At 46.3% G+C, this 23,284-nt stretch overlaps 1 protein-coding gene across 1 annotated transcript in view; it reads left to right on the top strand.

Annotated features, from left to right (window-relative positions):
• WNT7A (Wnt family member 7A) overlaps nt 1-15,332 on the top strand; it is a 34,209-nt gene extending 18,877 nt beyond the window's left edge. The window contains exon 4 of the mRNA XM_074550185.1: nt 12,357-15,332. Within this exon, the coding sequence (XP_074406286.1) occupies nt 12,357-12,836 (480 nt within the window). The 3' untranslated portion in view covers nt 12,837-15,332. The remainder of the gene's footprint in view (nt 1-12,356) is intronic.
• Nucleotides 15,333-23,284: the final 7,952 nt, after the last annotated feature.

The raw sequence follows: 23,284 nt of genomic DNA, 5'->3' as shown, positions 1-23,284 counted from the left end.
AACAACATTAATGATTTGAAGCATATGCAGCTTTCACACAGCACAATCTTGCCACAGCAGATACCTGCTGTGTTTGGGGGTTGTAAAACTTATCCTGGTCATGGAAAAAAAAACCAGACCTGAGAGGCTGGAACAGGATGGGCTTCAAGGTCCCTTCCAGCCATTCTGTAACTCTATGAAGAGTTGCAAGAAAAAAATCAGCACCTGTTAACCTTAACTGTGACCTATGAGCTTGGCTGTCCTGTCTTGTCATGTTTTTATTAACCTGTGCTCTTTGATGTTGTGTTGAGATCAGAATCTGAGATTTTTGAGCTTCATACCTGAATTTTGGCCCAAGTTTTTGAAAAAAAATTCAGAAGCAGCAGTTGAGAACTGTTCTGTTTCTTCCAGTTGGCATTTGTCACACTGGAAATTCAGCTTTCCAAGTTCAAGACTGATTTCCTTGCCTGATACTGGGATCTTCCATATCCACACTTTAGCAAAACTCAAAGAACATTGGTGTTGGGCAAGTCAGCAGGAAACCAATGGTTAGGCCAGTTCACTGAGACCACTTTTAATGCAGAATCAGGCTGTGTTTATACATGAAGTGTTCTTCTGGTGGAGATCTCCCAGTGTGCAGCCTCATTCACTAAATCTCTGACAAATCCAATGCAGGACTCGGATGTGGGGCAGGATCTGTACCCCATGCTGTGTGAAACTGGAATCCTCTGCAGTTACAGCCCAGACCTCTTGAGCCTGAGCTGAAAGTATCTCCAGGAATATTTCCAAGAGCCTCAGTGATGAGTCAGGAGCATGAACTCAGTTACCTGAGCTGAGCCTGTAACTCAGCAGAGGTTTTGGTAAAACTGAAAGTTAAACCAGGGTTTGGTTCAAACCTTGTCATTAACACGTGATGGCAAAAAACTCTGAGCTCATGAAGCCCTGAATACTCACCAAGAGAAATAATTGCCAGCATGTGCTGTACAAATGGAACAGACTTTTGCTTTAATGGAAAGAGTTTCCAGGTATTTTGAAGTAAACAATTAAAAAATCAATGAATGAAGAACAGCCTTTTAGTCCAAGGACACAGACAAGGCCTGTTGGTACTGGCAGGATGCAGAACTGAGCTATGGAAGGGCAGAAAGGTTTCAGGGAACTGCAGGGAGGATGCTTGGCTCTCATGCCCAATTAGTGCCAGAAGGCACCAGGATTAATTGGAATTAGTGCTGGTTATTGAAACCAGCCCAAGCCTTCTGGTGCTTGAAAGGGAGCTGCACCTGAAGGGTGTCCCTGAGCCCAGCAGCAGGAATGCCATGGCATGGCCTGGACCCCAGATGTGAGGCTGCTCCATCCTGGAGCTCCAGCCAGGCTCTCCTGGGAGCAGGCTGCTGGGCACCAGCCTTGCCTGCAGCATTCCAGATCCTGTCCTAGAAATGAGCCCACCCACAGCGAGGGGACAGAGCTGCTCCCCCAGGAGATGTTCCTGAGCCCCAGAACACACCGTTGTGTTTGGCTGGATAAACCCTGCAAGCATAGAACAATTCACCATCCAGAGGGCACAATAGCCTGGAAATAAAGAAGTGCAACAAGGAGTCAAGAGAATGTGTCCAAAAAACACGGGTTAAGACTTCACAGAAGTTTCTTTCAATATATCTACACGTTGTCATATTTAGCTGAATTTACTTTGAAATTTCCAGTGGGAAATGAGAAGGCAGAAGGAAGCCAGACACCAAGTGAGTGCTTAGGCTTTGCTTTTTTGCTTTCCCAGGGAATCGACCTGAGAAGTCTGCCTTGCTGTACTTAGTGTAAATTTAGATTGAAAGGTGTAGTCAAAGTCCTAAAATATTTTCTAGAAAACTGTAGATTTGAATAACTATGCTAAGGAATACCTTAGCATTGAGATATTTGTTTCATTTGATGCAACAGACTTCTGCTTTATATTAAGCTACCTTAATGAGGGATTTATAAAATTGAGACCAGATTAATACACTGAAGGTGCACTATGGACATGCATGGTTTCTTCAGCTGGTGCTTCATGTACTGGTGGGACTGGTGTTCAGCTCTGTTCCAGGCATCTTGTGGCCTTCTGAACTGGAGAGCTGGAGCAACTGGTTAACCCTTTGTTAAAAACATCCATCTCAAGGTGAAGACTCACTTGTGCATGGCTTGTAAAGAGGAACCATCAATGGCATTGCAGGCTGCTGCTGCTGCTGCTGAGCTTGTGTGTGAGTGGTGAGCAGGTAGATCAGTCCAGGAGAAGCAGCAGCACTGGGTGAGCTGGCTCAGGGAACCCATCCAACCACCCAGCACACCCCAAGTGAATTCTGTTAGCATCTGATTCCTTTGTAAGACAAAAGCTTCAACTGTTGCTCAAAATGGTGCAATCACAGAATCACAGGGTGGTTGGGGTTGGAAAGGACCTTAAACCCACCCAGTCCCAGCCTGGCTTTGGACACTGCCAGGGATGCAGGGGCAGCCACAGCTTCCCTGGGCACCCTGTGCTCAGGTTGCACTCAGCATTACACAGACATTTAGGAAATTCCACTTTCTTCTGCATAGGAGCAAATTTTCATGGAGAACAGGCCAGAAGATCCCTGTTAAAATACTTGGCTGGGTCTGGGCGTGCTGCTCTTGGCAGCTGTGGGGCTGCAGAGAGAGGCTCTGCTGGTAGGATCTTATCTCTGAGAAATGGGAGCTATCTGAAAACGTGAAAGTGTGAACCCATTGCCCCAGCTGCAGAAGGAGGGGGAAAGCACGTATGGATTAAACTTAATTAGAAAGTCATCTTTGTAATATTACAATTAGCACCAAAATTACGACTTGATGACAACATGAGTATTTTGAATTGCAAACACAAAATGTGTGGAACTCTGTGCACAATATACACTCTGTCATTGTGATCCAACTCCTGCTTTCCAATAACTAACATGATTGCATGGAGATTATTTGGAGGAATAATGAGACATTTCTTTTAAACTAACAGGAATGGCTCTCACTTCCCTGAGCAGCTGTGGCTGATGTGCCAATCTGTGAGATCCCAGCCAGGGTACAACCACCCCTGGCACTGGGATTGGAGCCTGTGCCACAGCCCAGGCTATCCCTGTTATCTCCAGGTGTTATCCCTGGGGAGCAGTGGGGCTGGGGGAAGGAGGGGAATGGGAGTGGGGGTGAGGTAGCTCAGGTGCTCTTCCCAGATCAGCAAATGGCAGGCAGGCAGAGCAGGCCATGGGTGCCTCTCCGGTGCCATTTACTGAGCTGTGAACAGTGTTAGGGCTGAAGTTTAAATATGTCTCTCTGTATCAAATACAAGCATGGCTCATGTTTTTTTCTAGACTGAAGGAGTTAATGGAGAAGTTGAGGTAAGAAACTTTGTGTTTTTATAAAGGCAGTACTGCAGAATTGATGGGGAATTACTTTGAAATTACCTAAAAAGGCCAATAGAAAGGAAAAACATCCCTTTTAACTAAAACTACTGTCTTGGAGAACTAAAATTTATAGACATTTTTCAGCATGATGAATAATGTCCTCTGTAGCATCATCTCTAGGGTTAACTCTCACAGTTTGGTATGCAACCAAATGAACCTGTAATTAACTGTGTGTGGCTATTGGTTGGGAATGTTTGGAAGCAACATGAAGTGATAATATTGTGCAGCTCATGCTCCAGCCTAACCTGGCTTTGTTAGTTTAGCACAAGAGGTGTTTCCTGATTACTTGTCTGGAACCAGCCAGGCTGCTCTCTTGGTTTCCATCACTCTTTGCAAACTTTCCTCTCGACAGCTTCAGCATTTGTCAAAATGCTCTACCTGGTGGCTCCCAGCTCTTTATACAGAATCCTTTACTGGCAGCACCATCGCTGGAGAGCTTCCCCTGCACTGGGGAGGGTCCCACAGAGGGTGACTTTCAGGAGATGAGTCAGGCCTGGGTCGTTCCTCTCCCTGTGAATCCGCTGGAGGACAAATTCCACTTGTGTCATTTCTTGTTTTCCCTGCATGGTTTTTATGTGCAGAATGACTCAGGCTCCATGACAAAACCCAAAGCAAGGGGCAGAAGTGACGTCCTTGTCTGAATAACCCCAAGAGTTTAACTCATTGTGTACCCAAACTGAGGAACATAATTCTATTCAGTTCCTCTTACTGGGGCTGTTTCCCCTTTCTTCAGAAATATCATGCTAAAACATAAACTACAAGCACAATTACCTTCTTACTGCCATCTTAGTTGAGAAGCCCAGAGAATGAGTGAGGATCCCTTTCCCAAGATCAAACCCTAGAGCAGAAACTCAGGTTGGGTTTCACTGCCTCCACTGCTCTGATCCATCCATTGACTGCAGGGATGGGCTTGTGGGTAAAGCAGGGATTAAGGAAAGTGATGTTTTTAACAATGGACATCCATGACATTTTTAATACATAGCAAAATACCACACAGATCACTATTTTCGAGAATCCTGATTGGAAGTATCAGTGTTTTAGGGTGATTTTTATTTGGTGACCAGAATGTAAGGGGGGAAGATATGACCTAAGAAGAAATGTTATGTGAGTAGCATGTCAAAAGGCAGAAAAATTGTTGCCTCATTTTCTTTCTAAACTTAGTGTCTTAGTGTCAGTGAGCACCATGCTGTTTCTTCATTTCCAAAACTCCTCAATCATCATCTTTTATTCACTTCTGGCATGAACCTTCTCTCCAGTATCTTTTTGGAAAGGAAGATATGTACTGTGGAAAACTTATGTAGTGATGGGAAGGAAAGCTAGATAACAGAACCAACAACTCTATCTGTAATTCTGTGCCACCACCCCCATCCCCAGCCTATTTCAGCTTCATCCTACAAAGTGCTCAGGTGGGCCAGACAACGAGACTGTTCAGTATTTCACAAGCTGAAATCCATCATGTCCACAGTGTCAGTTTTGCTTGGACAGCAGCAAGTAATGATCCCAGATAAATTTTCCCTTAATCTCACAATCCCATTTCAGTAAGGGGCTAGGAAATCCCATTTTCATTTAATTATAGAATATAAAATCAGATGTTGAATCTCTTTAAGACAATTCAGCTATATTCTAATAATAATAAGAGAAAGCACATTAAAAGAAATCAGATTTTTTTCGGAACTATTTTTTCCAAGTTCCTTTTTATGACAGATCTTCAAACTTCCTACACGATGACACTTACTTGGCACTGCATTGATCCAGTCTAATCTAGGTGATAACGTGTCTCACAAGAGTTACTTTTCAAAAACAAGTAGTTTATCAAACCCATTGAGAGTTATGTTTTCAAATTATTTCCATTTTTTTTTCCTGTTAAAATATTTGCCTTTCTTTTAAATAGAAAACCCCTCAGAACCAAAAGGCAAATGGTGCTTCAGGCAGCTGTACCCAGGATCCAGAACAGCAGTGACCCCTCAATAAACTGAGGGGTCTCACCTTTCAGATAGAGAGCCTTTGTCATCAGAAGCTGAGAAACACAAAGTTGCCACACCAGGATCCCTCATTTCCCAGCTACATCCAACAGATACTGGGAAAATGCTGCTGTCTGACTCTGTCTTTATGTAAAACCTACCTAAGCATTAATTTGGGAATTTGCAGCTGAAATTTGTAGTTTTCTAACAGCATTTCCTGTGAAAGGGTGGGTGAGGAGGTTTTGCACTGAATGCACCACTGAAAACACAGAAAAGAGGAGAGGAGAGGAGAGGAGAGGAGAGGAGAGGAGAGGAGAGGAGAGGAGAGGAGAGGAGAGGAGAGGAGAGGAGAGGAGAGGAGAGGAGAGGAGAGGAGAGGAGAGGAGAGGAGAGGAGAGGAGAGGAGAGGAGAGGAGAGGAGAGGAGAGGAGAGGAGAGGAGAGGAGAGGAGAGGAGAGGAGAGGAGAGGAGAGGAGAGGAGAGGAGAGGAGAGGAGAGGAGAGGAGAGGAGAGGAGAGGAGAGGAGAGGAGAGGAGAGGAGAGGAGAGGAGAGGAGAGGAGAGGAGAGGAGAGGAGAGGAGAGGAGAGGAGAGGGAGCACCTGGGGACAGCTGAGGCAGGAGGGCCTGGCCCCAGGGGCACAGTTACTTTTGTGGAACTAAGAGGGCTGGGGTGGAAGTGCATCCCCAGAGCAGATAAGGTGCTCTCCTAGAAGGACTCCTCAGTGCCAAAAGCTGAGGAAGAATTGAATTCTCAGGAGGAATTTCTCCACTGAAGGCATTGTTAAACATCAGCAGGGGCTGCCCAGGGAGGGTTGGAGTCCCCATCCCTGGAGGTGCCCAAGGACACTCTGGATGTGGCACTCAGGCTCTGGATGGGGACAAGATGAGGGTCAGACACAGCTGGGGCTGGATGATGTGAGAGGGCTTTCCCCCTGAATGTTTCTGTGGCCCTGAGGCATTGTGACACCTTGTTTTATTGCACAGAGCAATCCTACAGCTTGAGAAAAGGCAACAAGGGCCAGGCCTTATGTTTGAGAAGAGCATTAATTAGGTGGTGTGAGAATCCATCTCATTAAATCTCACCTTTTGAAACCAGTTATGTTCTTTGTGTCCCAAGTTCAGCTATTCTTCAAAAATAACAACTATAAAAGCATTCAGTGAAATTTACTTTCTGCACCCAGAAGTGGTGATAAATTGATTTAGTCTACAGCAAGTCACGGAGGTTATCAGAAGTATAAGAAAAATATGCAGGAGAAAATATTTTTTGCTGCATTCCTCTCAGCTTTTACTGGTCCTGCTCTTGTTCATTTGCTATTCTGCTCAGTGTTAGGCAGAGCCTGGAGGGCTCCAGCTCTGTGATTTAAACAACACAACCTGCCCAGGGAGAGAGGATCACATCTCATTCTGTTTGCACGTGCTGGCAGCATTGTGTGAGCACTGGGACCATGCAGAAATTCTCACTAATACTTGTTCTTTGCTTCTTTGACACACTGGGGAGACAGAAGCTGCATTTCAAAGATAATTCCACCTTATAATCATTTTTTTATAAAGATGAAGTAAAGGGCAACTAATATTTCAGGCAGAAAGTATAAAATAAATATGAAATCCTGTAAAGGGCACACAAGAAATGAAAGGAATCTCCTGCTTTGGGTGGCATAGAGAAAGGTCAGAAATAGGACAAAAAAAGATTGAACTTATGAGAGTATAAAATTTCTGAGGCCTTCATTTTTCAGGGTGTCATGACTTCAAACCTGGAAAAAGTTTTTCTGCTCTTTAAAAGAGGATATCCCTTAGTGAAGGTGGCTGGTGGTGAAATCCCAGCCAGCTGTGGTGTTTGCAGCATTTATCAGAATGCTCCTGGCTCATGCATAACCAGCGCTCTGACCAGCAGGTTCCCCAATTTTCCTGAGACACCAATTCCAAGGAAAGTGCAAAGGTGGTTTGATTGATGTGCTGTGGTGATTCCCTGCTCATTTGTTATGTAAAACACAAAAATTCTTGTCATGACAAGAAGGGTTCAGCCTGCCTGGGGTAGCAGGATTTCTGGGAGAGTCACAGCTCGTGGTGTTCCGGAGCAAAGTTGTTTGATACTGACTTCAGATATTCTTTTGCACGGATTTACTTATCAAAAACATGAGAAAAAAACCCATCTTTTGGCTGTGCTTAATAAGATCTTCATGAGATGAGGTATCAAAGACTGTCTGGAATGAGTCACTCTGTGGGACACAGTCCTTCCCAAGCTCACCCCAGTCAGTTTGCAGAGGAGTCAGTGCAAAATGTGCTCCTACAGAAGAGATCTGACAGCAGCCCAGTTCTTGTAACCAGTGCCCATCCACTGATGGGAATAGTTTCCATCTTTCCTGTTTAACTATGCCTTTGCTAATTTTAAACTTGCATTTGAGTGGCTTTTATGCAGTTTCTAAATTTATTTAAGATTCCATAGGATTTGTCTCTGACAGCAGGGTTTTTGTTTTTTGTTTTTTTTTTTTTTTGTGGTCTCTCTTGTTCTTTCCTTTTCTCAATCAAAAAGCGCTAGGTGTCACTTGTATTGCCCTCAGAGCTTTGGGGCTAGAATAGTCCTGCAAGTTACCTAAACAGTAGCATCCTTTTGAGATGAATCTCACACTTGGATAAACCAAGTGGCAGAGACATTTCCCAATAGCTTTAAGAGACATGGTCCTTTTGCTGTCTGTCCAGTCAGTGCTACACATCCACCCAGTGCCCTTGCCATTTCCTGGGCTCATGCTACACATGATTTGGTTCTCACCTTATTTTGGTGAAAGACTAAATAAGGCATGGCTTTATTTTATTAGCTTAAAACATCCTTTTTATTTAATGAATCTTTCCAATAGCAAAACAAATGTATCTCAACATTATTCCCAAAGTTTGAGGAGCTTTGTCTTATTTAAGGAGCTGCAGTTGCCTCTGTAATAATATCAATCAGCAATCCTCACCTTCCACCAGCTCAAAGGGGCAGCTCCCCATGGCCCTCTCCAAGCCCTGCCATGTTCTTCTCTGGAGCAAAAATCTCACTAATTTTCCAATACTTACACCTTCCTTGACCTTTAGTGAAGGTGCAGGCATTAGCAGGAGACAGTAATTGCCTGACCCAGGCAGGCTGATATCAGGCAAAATTAGGCAAGACCATGGCCTTGGTGGGCAGGAGTCAGTGTCCCACTAATTGCTAATTAATTACCTGGGCTGCAGATGCAGCCTGGGGCTGGGGTTATTCTGGTGCCTGGCCCTGCACTGATCCCATGGGAATCCTGCTGCAGGTGGGATGATCTCCAGATGTGAGATTTAGGTCCTTGAGCACAGCTTTGGCATCAAGGGCTGCAGAGCTGGGGCTGAGCTGGGGCTGGGCAGTCCTGACCCCACGAGTGGGGTCCTTGGGGAGCTCAGCTGCTTTGGTGCTGGGAGCCCAGCCCTGGGGACAGACTGAAGCCACTGAGGGACTGGGGACAGACTGACACCACTGAGGGACTGGGGACAGGCTCTGGGCTGGGAGAAGCCCTGTGTGGGTGTGAGTGCTGTGTCTGAGCATGCCAGGCACAGAGCCAGCTCTCCATGGGTCCCCCAGCAGGGTGGGACAGCCCTGGCTGAGCCTGCAACAGCTGGAACAGCTGGAACAGCCCCAGCCAGGCACCAGGACTACATGGAGCTGGAACAGCCCCACCAGGCTGCAGGGCCATGGAGCTGGAACAGCCCCATCAGGCTGAAGAACCACATGGAGCTGAAACAGACCCTGCAGCTCCTGGGCTGCTGCTGCCACCCTGCCATGGCCATCCCACACATTCCCTGCAAAGCTAAAGGGGGAGAGCAAGCAATAGCAGTGCCCAGAGGTGGTGCATCTGGAGATAACATCAGCAGGGAGAGCCAGCCCAGCTCTCCCCACACAAACTATTTCCCAGAGGCAAATGGCAAAGGGAGACAGAGGGAGAAACAAGTACTGACAGTTTTCTGTAGGAGCTCAAAGAAAAAGTGGACAAAGCTAAAAGAACTGCAGCTCCTTGTCTGCATTTCATCCAGTTCAGAGCACCCACTGGTGCATACAGATTTACTTCCCATGGCTGGTGGAGCTGGAGATGGTCACTTGGTAAGAAACATGGGATCTGAAATTTTGTGCTCGCCATGCTCTTACATTTTAGGAAAAGTCAGTCTGTAACACACCTAAAGTTTAAATCTGATATAAGAAGTATGAGCTGCTGCATAATTCCTTCAAAGAAACAAATCCTGAAATAAAAGGTGAAGAATGCTTTAACACAGACAGAGTTTTAAGGGAAGGGTGCTGCTTTTGGCTCACAGAAACCAAGGAAAAGACTGGTCTGTGTCCCTACCCAGAGAATCCCGTATTACAGGCACTGATTCATCAGAGGGTACTGGAATAATGTAATAGTATTAAAATGCCATCATCCACATATTTTAATGTAAAACAAATAGTCCAAGCACCTCTATCAGAGTACAACCATCAAATCACCCCTGCAGGTTTGCTTTTGCTGAGGCCAGGCAGTTCCAGTCCCATGCAGCCTCATTTCTGCAGGCTGTGGAGCCAGTTCAGCCCTGCTGGATTTGCAGGACATGGCCCTGAAAGCCCAGAGAGAAGGATGGGTTTGTGTGCAAGGACAGAAGCAACAAGAGGGGTGTGAGCCTCAGGTGGAGAGGGTGGGTTAGAGGAGGCAGGTCTGGAGGGGACACAGGTGAGGCAGATGTGCCAGGGAGATTCCAGCAGAGAGTTTGGAACCTCTGGCACCTCTGGCAAGAGCAGAGAGAAAGGGAGAGGGGGCCAGTAAACCTTAAAAAATTCAGAAACAATGAACGGGAGAGAGAACAATAAGGCAGAACTTTCTCACCCATCTGCTCCTTCCCATCCCCTTCCAGGTGTTTTTTGACCTCTAGGAAGGGCCCCTGGCACTGGGGCTCAGCTGGTGTTGCTCAAACTTCTGTTCAAAAGACTTTTTAGCCCTGAGTGCCTGTGGCCAGGCTGGGCTGAGAGCTGCAGAGGAGGGCCTGGCGGGGGCTGGGGCTGGGGCAGGAGCCCAGCCCAGGGCATGAGGCCGCCCTGAGGAGCCCCCACCCCTTCCCAAGGATTCCCATCCCTTCCCAAGGAGCCCCCATCCCTTCCCAAGGAGCCCCCCATCCCTTCCCTAGGATCCCCATCCCTTCCCAAGGAGCCTCCATCCCTTCCTGAGCCCCCATCCCTTCCCAAGCCCCCATCCCTTCCCAAGGAGCCCCATCCGTTCCCGAGGATCCCCATCCCTTCCCAAGGAGCCCCATCCCTTCCCAAGGAGCCCCATCCCTCAGACCCTGCTGGCTCTAGATGGGATGGTAATGAAACAAACCAAAAGGCAATTTTAGGCTACTTTTTACTCCAGGGCACAGCCCTGCCCAGGTAGGTGGCACACCATGTGTTGTGTGTTCGTGTTCCAAGCCAATTTGGCGCATCCTCGTGGCAGATTGGAAATACTCTGTTGCAAGTTTGAACATCTTACTGGGATGTCAGGCCTTCTACAAGAGCAGTGATTGAATCAAGGTTGAGAAATGTATCCCTGGCTAGTTTCAATTTCAAAAAAGAGAGCTTTTAAAAAGGTACAAATGAGGCTAAAGGAATTTATGTTATTTTTCCGGTTTCTGTGCTATAACTCCTTTTCCATCTCCTCATCTATCTTCCAAGTGTCCTGCCTTATGAATGAGTGAGCAATAAAAGAAGTATGCAGTGGCTGAGAGAGAAACTCAAGATAACAAGATAAAGCCAAAGCTTGAGCAGAAGTTAAGATGTAGATCAGAATATGGAATTTTCTCACATCTGAGTTTTAGGGCAGTCATTAGATTGTTTGCATGAAAAGCTGATTTAAAATCAGTAGCACAAAATGTGACCTAGCATGTGCTGAGTTCACTTGTGTCAAAGGCTTGGACCTGTGCTTTTGGGGGTTGTGATCCTGTCTTCAGACCACATGTGCTGACAATCTGCTCCTAGACTAAAACAAAAATAAAGCTATTTCATAGAACCAAAACATTACAGAACCACGGAATGATTTGCATAGGAAGAGATCTTAAAGTTCATCTAATTCTGTCCCTCCTTCCATGGGCAGGGACCTTCCTCTGGGTCAGTGCTCTGTCCTTGCTCCCCCAGCTCACAGTGAGGATTTAGGCTCGAGGAGCTGGACCTGGCTCCTTCAGTGCAGGCTGCTGTTGTCTGCTGAAAATGGCCAGTGAGAGTGTCTGCTGTTTCCAAACACCCCAAGCTGAAGAGAGAGGCTGTAACAAAGGGTTAATTCCAATTTCCATATCACTGACCGGCTGCCCAGGTTTGGAGCTGCATGGATCAGCTGGGTTTTCTCAGGGAAAAAATGATGTGACCACTCCCTGAGCCCTGATAATCCCTCTGCCTGGGCTTTCCAGTGCTGGGCTCTGCCAGGCTAGGCAGAGTTTCATCATCAAAATTATTGTGGCCTCTTTCAAGTACAAGACAGTGGGAAATTAATTGCTGGAATTAGGTGTGTTTGCTTGCATTATCCCAACGTCACTGCTGCTTGGGGTCAGCTGCAGGGCCCAGGACTCAGAGCTGGAACTAAGCTGGACTCCAGTTTTATTTGGCAAAGACTGGGCTGGTAAACAGCAGGAGAAGATAGAAGGACAGAGTTTCAGGGGATGTGAAGGTGGAAGAGAAGATGAGGATTGATAACTTCCAAAGGAAAGTGTCAGGCACTGGGCAATCCTGTTGGAGAAAAGCTGTGCCTGAGGAGGGTCCCATTCCAGCTTTGGTCCCTCGGCTGTGGAGTTAGGCAGAGTTATCCTCCCTGCTGAACTCACAGGGTAGGCAGGGAATCAGCTCTGCAGGCAGAACTGGGTCACACTGATGAGCATTTGCTGCCTGGGACAGCAGCGTGTCCTGTGTGTGGTGGCAGCACACCCATCCCTGAGCGTCACCCAGGCAGTGTCCCTCTGACAGCCCTGCTATTAATGCATCCTTGTTTGTTCTTCTGACCACAGATCCTGGAGGAAAACATGAAGTTGGAGTGCAAGTGCCACGGGGTCTCGGGGTCCTGCACCACTAAAACCTGCTGGACAACGCTGCCCAAGTTCCGGGAGCTGGGCTACATCCTCAAGGACAAGTACAACGAGGCCGTGCAGGTGGAGCCCGTCAGGGCCAGCCGCAACAAGCGCCCCACCTTCCTCAAGATCAAGAAGCCGCTTTCGTACCGCAAGCCCATGGACACGGACCTGGTGTACATCGAGAAATCGCCCAACTACTGCGAGGAGGACCCGGTGACGGGCAGCGTGGGCACGCAGGGCCGCATGTGCAACAAGACGGCGCAGCAGTCCAACGGCTGCGACCTCATGTGCTGCGGCCGCGGCTACAACACCCACCAGTACTCCCGCGTGTGGCAGTGCAACTGCAAGTTCCACTGGTGCTGCTACGTGAAATGCAACACGTGCAGCGAGAGGACAGAGGTGTACACCTGTAAGTGAGCCTGCCCGGCCGCTCCCGGCCTGGATACATTTGCACATGCACTGATGGAACTGCGGGAAGAGCTGCTCTCCCCCGGGATGCTCACCCACGGAGCCCTCTCTTCTCTCCTCACCTTTGGTTGCTTATGTGGATACACATTTCAGACTCTTATAAAGTCAGCCAAGAAACAAAACCAAGCAAACCCCTCCCCGGGCCGCCAGAGACATGAAGGAGAGAGGAAAGGATCACCTCAGTGAGGAGGGAGCACTGGCTGCCTTGCAGAGACACCGGCCAGGGAGGCATCTCTGGGGCTGGCAACAGCTCTTGTTTGGGAAAGAGGTGCTCAAACACCTCTGTGTACGAGGAGCAGGGAGGGGTAGGGGGAAAATCCCTACAGAAGGGCTTTGCACAGGATGGGATGGACAGAGCCTCACCGTGAATTGCCCTGGCAGTGTGTGGATAACACAGATTTATCCACACTCGTGAAAACATTCTGCTGGTCTTGCCCATCTTTCCACGTCACAGCACTTGCTGCAGCAAGAGGAACTGTGGAAGGGTTCTGTAGACACTGCTTTATCTGCCTTTCTCGTGTGTGTGTGAGCTGCAGATTTTAGCACAGGGATTTGGGACACTTGGGCATAATAATAACAATATTTAACAATTTATTCAGATAAAACTAATATTAATTTATTTAATTAAAAGAAGAACTTTACCGACCTTTCTGGAACTATTCTGCAATTAAAGTAGATAGCTGGCTTTCTTTGTGGAATAATTTTGTAGGATCAGCAAGGAAACACTGGAGCTGTACATATTATTCTTGACTAGGATATTTCTATTAGTTGGACTTGCAGGATATGTTCTACAGTACTGGATGTTTAAGGACAAAAGCTGATGTCTTTATATATATGTACATACACAAACACACTGTATTTGGGGGTTTTTGTTTGTTTGTTTCCTCCTGTTTGCTGCTAGTTGTCTGGAACAAAAGTGGTAGGGGTTACAGATCTTTACCAGTTTTGCCTTTTGTTTTTTTTTTTTTTTTCTTCAATTAAAGAAAGAAACATTAATAAAATCCTGTTTGGAATATGTCTAAAAATAAGAAAATCCAGACAAAATTCCATCTTTTGGAAAAATCAACCATAGGATAAGAGAGTATATTTTGTAAGAGACTATTTTTATATAAATATTTTATTTATACTACGTCTGCTTGTTCAACCTGTACTTTTTCTCAAAACAGGCATACAATTTGTAATTCTTAGGCTATTTAACAGAGAAAGGGTAATTAGTTTGTGAACACAACAGCAGCAAGCTGGATGCATTCAGCTGCAATTGGTGGATGTGTCAGAAAGCAGGATGAACTTTCTCTCCTGGCTCTTTTCCTGCAGCTCAGTTTGCAGAATATGCAAAACAAGAACAGGGTATGTAGCATCAATTTTGTCACATGGCTTGAATTCATGATTGGTATTAACTGGATGCTCATTTATCCCATTCAAGAAAAAAAAATCCGAATTAGCTTCCCACATGCGTCAGTCATTAAACTGTGGCGTTATGACTCGCAAATGTGCTGTGTGTGCTGTCAGTTAAACCTCTGCTTTGTGCTGCTGTCAAAGCTGATTCCCATCAGGGCAGGACTGTAGACTGGGACTGTAATAACTTGCATGACACACATCGTCTGATTCTCATAGATAGGATACAAAGCTTACTTTTTGTCCAGCTCCTTTTGGCATTTACATTATTCTTTCCCCCCACTCTCCAAAGGCCAAAGCCCAAAAATACAGAAAAACATTTGGACGAGTTTAAAGAGGCAAATTTAAAGACTACTCACTTGTTTTTCAGAGCCCAACTAAGCTGTTTTGCATTCCCTTTGTGGTATTTCCTTTTTATCACTGCTGATTTCTTCAGACACTGGAGTAGTAAATATTTCTCTGCATTTAGAATTGTTCTGTTCCTATTCTTTAACTCATTTGTGGCTGATAAAAAACCATGTCTAATTCTAACGTTGTTTTTCACTGGGTAAGAAATGTGGCCCAGCATTACAGATGATATTGCACATTGTCTGGGACAGATCATGTTCTCTGCTCCTTCCAGGATGCAGGATCTCCCCAGTTAATGAGGCATCATGATGGGAATGTGTCACTGACTCCCTGCACAGCAGCAAGTGCCACCAGGGCTGGGTGAGACACCTCTGTCCTGTGTGCTGGTCCTTCTCAGGCCAAACTCCCACCCAGCACTGTGAAAACTGACAATTTCTGAGAAGGGAAACAGAAGCATCTCAAAAGATGCTGCAAAGTTTGACAACCTACCTGTTAGGACTTGGGTTTTAACTCATTCCTTGTATATATATTATTTAAGAACACAAGCCCATGCAGTACCTAATCCTAGCATTGTATATCAGGGGTTAATGCACAGTTTCTTTGCAGACCTGCCACTTAACACAAAATAGATTTTTTATTCAATTCAGGCATCAGAATGGGGTATCAAAATAAAGTTATTAATGTAATTTACTTTCAATCTTATGACTTGTCAATTTTCATTGAGTTACTGCTCTTAGTCCTCCGCAATTCCACACAAGTAGATTTAAAATGTAGCCCCCATACCATAGGGATGTTCATTATAACTCTGTATTATGGTTAACAGATCTAACATTTAATATTGGAATCTTCCCCCCCAGTTTGTAGTGGGCTTTGATTTAGTGAATACCATATAGTTAAAATTGTGTTTTCCTCACTAATTAGAGTTACTTTACAAGTTATTACTTTTGCAGCATGTTTTTACCATAGAAAAGTAATGTGCGAAACTCCTGCTTCCTGTAAATTTCCATATGCAGTGACGTGCCACGTACAGCTAGCAGAATAATTATTGAAGGACAAATATCTTTAAACAGCTTTACTCACAATAATAAAAAACTGGGTGCACAAGGAATTCAATTTAGTACACATTTTCCCTCTATTTTACAATATTGCTGATGAGAAAATGGAGAGAAGAAAAGGAAAAAAAGCTGTCAATTTGTTTAATAACTGGAATAACAGAGCAGGGAATTAAAGAGCAAGGAAAACCAAATGCTGCATTCAACTAGAAAGTATTTAGAAATTCGGCTGTGTCACCTTAGACAGGAGAAATTGGGCCCATCATGATGTGCCATGGGCTTGAATGGCCTGGAGAACAAACAGGAGAAGGGGGAAGATTTACGGGTGTGTGGAGATTCCTCCCCCACACCAGCTCGGGCTTTGTGCTTGGGGATAGAGGAGCTCTGTTTTTACTTAGGGAGGGAGCTGCAAAGGCACTGAAATGCACACAAGTGCAGGACAATGCAGCCCTCAAAGGGAAATCCATCCTGTCATGTGTGCTGCCAGGGCAGGGCTGGGCACAGGGACAGCCTGGATGGGCACGGGAAACACAGGGGCAGGGTTAGGGACAGCAGGGGAGGCAAAAGGGGAAAAGCCTGGCTGCAAGCTGGGAACCTGTTTATTGCGGCATCTCCCTTCCCCATCCCTAGTGGAACCCCAGCTTGTGGAAGTGAAGATGCTCTGCCTCAGGATTCCCAAGTAAGTTTTCAGCGTTTTACCTCTCAGCCTTTCTAAAAGGATAGTTAACCTGAATTGACTCAGTTTGGTACTAGAAGCACTTACATAAAACATGAATCAGGCCATGATTAAGTTTTCTTTGCCACGTATGCACAAAGCTAATGGAGATATGTCTTTCAACAGTGATAATTAAACTGAAAACATCCTTAAAGTATACTCTTAAGTGGTTCATTTGATAAAGTTATTGTAAGGGGACACAGTAAATTAGAAAAGGCAAATAATGGCTACTAATCCACATAGCACAAGGCTCTCAATGAACTGTCCTGTGGATTACAAAACTCTTTTTAACTGACCACACTTCAAAATCAATTTGTTAAACAGAGGAATTCCACAGACTGCAGTCAGGATGCACAAATTCAAATTAGGATGCTGCATAATTATTTCTGACAATATTTTCACATTTGTCATTATAATAGACAAGGAAATATGCACTGTGAATGTCCCAAATGTGCATATTAACCAATACTGTCCCTTGTCCCCAACCTGTAACCAAAGGAGTCCTCGGAGCAAGAAGGTCCCCAAGTCTGAGCTGCAGGGTGGATGGAAAGTCGGATATGAGTCAGCAGTGCCCTGGCAGCCAGGGGACACATCCCTGTTCTGGGGGCACCAGGCCCAGCATGGCCAGTTGGGCCAGGGAGGGGATTGTCCCTCTCTGCTCTGCGCTGGGGCAGCCTCACCTCAAATATTGGTTTTGGTCACTACAATATAAAAAAGTGTGTTCAAAGGAGGGACACAGCATGGGGAAGGGTCTGGAGGGGCCCTACAAAGAGTGTCTGAGGGCACTTGGTTTGCTCAGCTGGAGAAGGGAAGATTGAGGTCACAGCTCCAGGGGCTGCAGCTCCTCCCGAGGGGCAGCTCCAACCTCTGCTCTGGGACAGGGACAGCACCCAGGGAACAGCTGGAGCTGGGCCAGGGCAGGGTCGGGGGGACATCAGGGAAAGGTTCTTCCCCCAGAGGCTGCTGGGGCCCTGAACAGACTCCCCTGGGTTTGGTCATGTCCCCAAGGCTGCCAGAGCTCCAGGAGCATTTGGACAACACTCTGAGGGACAGCCGGGGTGGGATTGTTGGGGTGTCTGTGCAGGGCCAGGGGCTGGACTCGATGGCCCTTGCAGGTCCTTTCCCATTTAGGACGTTCCAGGATTCTAACTAGGAGACAGAAGCAGACATTTTTAAGATAAAGTAGCTAAAGGTCTGTAACAGACAGGGTGCACTCCAGAAATGCTTTGGAGTACAGAGGAAAAGCCTCAGGAGGAAAAGGCCTGGACAAATCAATGCATGGAAGGCACAGCAGAGAACAGGATGGGCTCAGCAGCACAGGCAGAGTGCAGCAAAGCTGAGATTGCCTGCTGCTGCACAGCCCATAGAGCAACTTCATTCACAGCAAGCCAAATCCAAAGTATCTGTTCCCGGGAACCAGCAAGAAACCTGTTTTGTGAGTTGTGTCTCACACAAAACTTTTTACCTTACAACTTTTCTTGTACACATGGAAATATGCACTATGGACATCGCATACAGTGTATTTTTTTGCATCAAATCCCACAGAGGATGTTAAATACCCATCACCTTGAGAAAGAAGTCAATGGAGAACCAATAAAGGCAGTCATGTTAGACCATAATGTCATCACACAGGACTGGAAGATAGGTAATTTATTAAAAAAAAAAAAAAAAGTATTTTCCACATATTAAAAAAACCTCAGGATAATTCCTCTTGGCTTTCTCTAATGCTGTGATGTCAAGTTGTACAAAAGTTCTGAGCTGAGCCTGGTCCCAGGCAGCCACTATTGTCCCTACAAACAGACAGGAAATCAGGAGACAGAGCCCCAGAGGGCTGGCCAGTGGGCACAAAGGCAGCCTGTGAGGGAATCAGCACTATGGCCCAGATTTTTCAGCTTCTGCCATCCCTTTTTAAAGGAACTCATGCAATGACTGATTTGTCTCCTTGTATAAAATACATCTCCAGATTTGAGGGTTTGGGGAATGTATTCGCTCATGCAGTGATTTCCCTGTGTGTTCTGGGGAGCTGAGGAGAGCAGACTCCTTCCCAGGCTCATTAAATGCTGAGCACACAGTAATTAATATAACCTCCACATTAAGTATGAGTCATGCACCAGGGAAATGGAAGGAACCTGCTCTCTTGTTTTGTCTCCTCGAGTCAAGAGATCAGCAAAGCTGGGAGATAGCAAAGGGGATGGCAGAGCAGGCTTTGGGAGGGAGGGGATGTGGACAGCAGCTCCACAGAGGGAACAAACAGCCTCTGGCAAGCTGAAACTCAGCCCAAAGTCTCCACAAAGCAGGGGCACATTGCTCTGGTGCCTCAGCACTGGAGGCATAGAAAAAGTTAGGGAATATTCTACTGGAAAGTGTTTAATAGGACAGCATTAAAGCACATGGTGTTTGCTGGCACCAAAAGAGGGGATGCGAGATGACTCACTGGGGTCAATGGTTGTACCAACTAAGTACAAATTATGAGAATTAGAACAGAAGCTAAAACAAAAAATAAATTGATTAAAGCCTTTCTGAGAAGTTAGAAAGGCAATTTATCTGCTGCTGTCTCTCCTTTTGTGCTCAGCTCGGGCACCTGTCAGAATATTTTGATGCCTGCCCATTTTTAGTAGTGAGCCACATGAGCTGAATTCAGATTAAACAGTAAAGAAAAAAAGCATCCCAGAATATATATTGTGTTTATTTAGGCCAGAGCAGCTTGGACGACAGTGCAAAATCAATCAGAGCCCAAAAGGAAGCTGGCAAACCGTCAGTGCCTCGGCACATCCAGGCTGCACTGGCTCACAAAGACAAGGGACAGGGCTGGGAAACTCCTGGTGTTTGTAACATACCCTTGGTTGATATAATAACGAGATGAGATGAGGGGATACACAGCCCTGAATTCATGGCTACACATCAAAGTTGTCATTTTGATGACTTGTTTGGGCAGGAGTGGCAGTGGCCGGGTGATAGATTATTCTCCCTTTATCCTGTCACAATGACATCTGCTTTATTCACAGATCAGCCACCAGTTGCTACAACAACGCCAGTGTGCTTTAGAAAATGTTGTTGAGCTGCTGAGAGAATCTTGGCTACCCATTAGCAAAATGTTAACTATGCAAAACCAAAGAGCGTTTGGTTTTGTTGTAGGAAAGAAGTCAATGCTCTGCAATAACTAAGAATGTCAAAAAGAATTTACATTCAAAAAGTAGAGAAGGGGTTTAACCCATGATATCACCATGATTCAAAAATCCCCCTGGAATTCATTAGTGAGACATTAGGTCTGAAGAATAGAGAAAATAAATAATGAGTTTTAAAAAGAAAGAACAAATACACTTTCCTCCGAGCAGCATTTTAACACGTCTGCTGCCCTTCACTTTTTCCTGTTCATTGTCTTGAAGTTTTACACAGTAAACCTTCACTAATAGGGGTTTACTTATTTTTATTTATTTCTTTCCTGCCTGCTTAGCACTTGGAGGCGCCCCTGGGTGCTGGTGACCCATGCCAGGGCACGGGGCTGGCTCCAGCACAGCCCCTCAGCCCCAGCGCAGGACAGGCTGGAGAGCCTCAGCCCCCTACTCCTTAGCCAGGCAATTCCAGGGAGCATTTGCAGCAGGAATGGCTCTGTCCTGCCCGCAGACAGGGCAGCCCCGTGCTGGAGGGAGTGCTGGGGGCAGCTGAGCATCCCTGGAAAGAGCCCTGGAGGGATCAGTGCAGAGCTGTGCCCTGAGGCTGCCGGAGGGGCTGCCTGCAGGGAGAGGAGCCTGAGCTGCACCATTTGGAGTAAAATTCCTCCAGTTTCTAGGAAAGCTCAGCCTGCCACGGCCCAGTGATTGATGGGGGCTGCCTGCCACGCAGGGGGCTGCTAATCTGTGTCAGGAGCATCCTCCTGTGAGAGAGGATCCCTGCTCCAGCCCTCGCTGCCTTTGGAGCACAATGCCTCTATCCATCTTGGCCATAATTTTTCATCCACTTCAAAGTTAAGTGAATGTAATTCTTAATTTGTTTTCCAAATGACTCAAACAATTTTCTTCCCTTTGTCTCCCCAACAAGATCAGATCGATTTTACAATGTGTTGTACTTCAAATTTAACTTCATTAAATGTTTATAACATTAAGAGGCTAATGACATAAGCCTTGTCTGTGGTATTTATAGGCTGAAGACCTGAGAGGGCTGAAGTTCAGGTTAATTCTTTGAGAATGAAATTCAACACCTGGCTGGAGCTGTAATACACAAACTACTAGTACTATGTCAAGACTATCACGTTAATTTAATTTATCAACCATATTTACTGGTGAAGTTGGAAATCTCAACCCAGCCCACAACAGATCATAGGTGTATTGTTTTCCTGTCACAGTAAATAGGTCTCAAATGCTGATCTAATGATCTTGCTACATCACCAAGCTCAAGATTTGTTAAGCTACTTATTACTGGAAGAATATACGTGAAAAATTGCCAGGATCCATTTTTTGCTACACTCTGAACAAATGCTGGGGTCGCCTCCCCACAGTGATGTCCTGGGTTCTATCTGCCCCAGTTTCATGTTATAACTGCAAATCCATGGGGTTTAATGAAGGATTCAGCCCTGTTTTGCTGCTCACCACTGCCCTGTCCAGCTGCCATCAGTCTGGTTTCCACCTTGGGTCTGAGCCTGCTTCTCCCAGAGATTCTTCCTGGAGCTGGTGACTTTCAGTGCATGGGAATTCCAGGGACATCACACAAACTAGGGTCAAACTAGCAGCATTAGTTGAATCACATTCCAATAATTTTCAATTATTTTCAATTATATTCAATTTCCAATGATTTTCAAGGCAGTGCAGGTGAGGAGTAGTTTTGGGGTCTTTTGTGGACATTTTTAGTGGGGTTTTTTTGCTTTGTTGTAGCTGCTGCTACAAGCACTCAAGGCAGTGAGGAGCAGGGGAACAGGGCTATAACAGGGGATTAATGGCTGCCTGAAGCTTTTGAATATGTTGGATCATACAACTTCACCCAGGAGCTCTATTTCTGTGCAGATATTTCTGTGTAACCCTGAACTGGGATTCCAGCTGCTCTCAGGTCCACCTGGAGTGAGCTTTTGGGACTGGGTGCTGTCTTTGAGGCTTGGTGCAGTTCAGGACCGGGCTCAGAGCTCAGCACAGCCACCCAGGGCACATTTCCCCAGGGCCAGAACTCACTCCCAGCTTTAAAGGACGAGCACAGCACAAGGGGTAATTTTTAAAAGGCCCCTTGTGTCTCAGGTACAGCCAGCAGGGAACAGCAGCCCTGCCAGCATGGTTGTCATGGCTACAAATGGCAATCTCTGTCTTCCACATGCATGGAATGGAATTGGGAAGAGTTCAAAGAGCATCCTTAAAAATCACTGCCACGAGAAGGCAGCGTGTCCTGAGCCCCAGCAGGCCACCAGCAGCCACCCTGTCACTGTCCCCAGGGCTCTGTGCAGCACTGGCAGAGGGCAGCTCCCTTCCAGCCATCCAGTTAAACCCACCAGGGACCCCCACTGCCCTAATGGCAGCCAATTTCAGCTAATTATACACTAGGAACTTTATTTCCTGAAAATGGATATTGCCTGAGAAAGAGGTATGGATAACATCTTCATCTGCCAGAAACAGGATTAGTTTTGACAGAGTTATGTTTACAAACATAAAATTTATCACCTTTTTTTTGTTTTAAATAGCACCTGTGTACACCTGGAACAAGACAGTGGCTGGTGATTTATGTTGGATGGGAACAAGGGCTGGCTCTGCTGGAGCTCTGCCACAGCTGAGTGTCTGTCACTCTGCCCTGCTGGGTCAAGACAACACATCAGTCAAGTAAATCACTTAGGTAAATTATTGAGGACTTAAATTGACTTTTTCTACATAATATGTAATTACTTCCTTGAACCAACATTCCCTTACATCACCGATCTAAAAAGCTTTCTATTTGTTTTTTAACTGAATATTGATCGAATTGAAATGGCAGCCAGCGCGCGCTGTGTATGTGAAGTTCAGGTTCTGGGGAGCGAGCTCCCAGCAGCTGTGAGCCCTGCAGGCCCTCAGGCACACCCCAGGGCCCAGCTCAGCCCTGCCCAGGGCAGCAGCAGCTCCTGCAGGGCCAGGCAGGGCTGGCCAGGGATGTGGAGCAGAGCAGCAGCACAGGCAGTGACGAGAGACAGCTCTGCAACACCCAGCTCCCACCCCGATGTGCTGCAACAATGAGGATTTCTGCTGCAGCCAGCAAAGCTGTTCCAGCCAGAAGTGAGAATTACAAGTGTAAAATCTCCATGGGGACTGCAGGGATTTAGAGCCCCACAAGGCTGCATCTGCTGCTGGCTGTGCCTGTGCTCCTGTCACAGCTCTAGAGGAAAAGCCAAATATGCAAAGATTCCTCATGTCATCACAGAAAGATGAGAGCTTTTGGCAGATCACATTCTGCCTCTGAGCTCTGTCCCTCCCTCACACCCAGGGTGCTGCAGGCAGTCAGAGCTCAGCATCCTGAGCCACAGGAACCTGCCCAGGCTCTGTGACACAGCCCACTCAGAGCACAGGGATTTGTACCACTGCAATCCTCGGAGTGCAAATATCCTTCCTGTCAGACAGTTTGTATGTCCTGTCCTCAATCATCCTCCCCAAACCACCCTTCCAAACCCTATTAAACCCCTCCAGTCTGAGCAGTAATTTTCCTGCTTTAGGAAACAAATACCGATCATTGTCAGAAGTGTCTGCATGCAAGGTTGGTGGAGGGCAGGAGCGGCAGGAAGGAGACACTGGGCTCAAAGAAGGAAGTTTTCAAGTTGGAGGATTCTTATACCCACAGGGATCACACACCCCCTCCTCCTTTGGGCATAAACTAAAAGCCCTTTAATTTGAGTTTGAAACCGGTCAAGTGACCCTGGGCTGCAAAGTAAGCCTGGCTTTGAGAAA

Source organism: Zonotrichia albicollis, chromosome 12 (genome assembly GCF_047830755.1).
Source record: "Zonotrichia albicollis isolate bZonAlb1 chromosome 12, bZonAlb1.hap1, whole genome shotgun sequence".
Classification (NCBI taxonomy): domain Eukaryota; kingdom Metazoa; phylum Chordata; class Aves; order Passeriformes; family Passerellidae; genus Zonotrichia; species Zonotrichia albicollis.
This window is presented reverse-complemented; position numbering and strand designations above follow the sequence as displayed.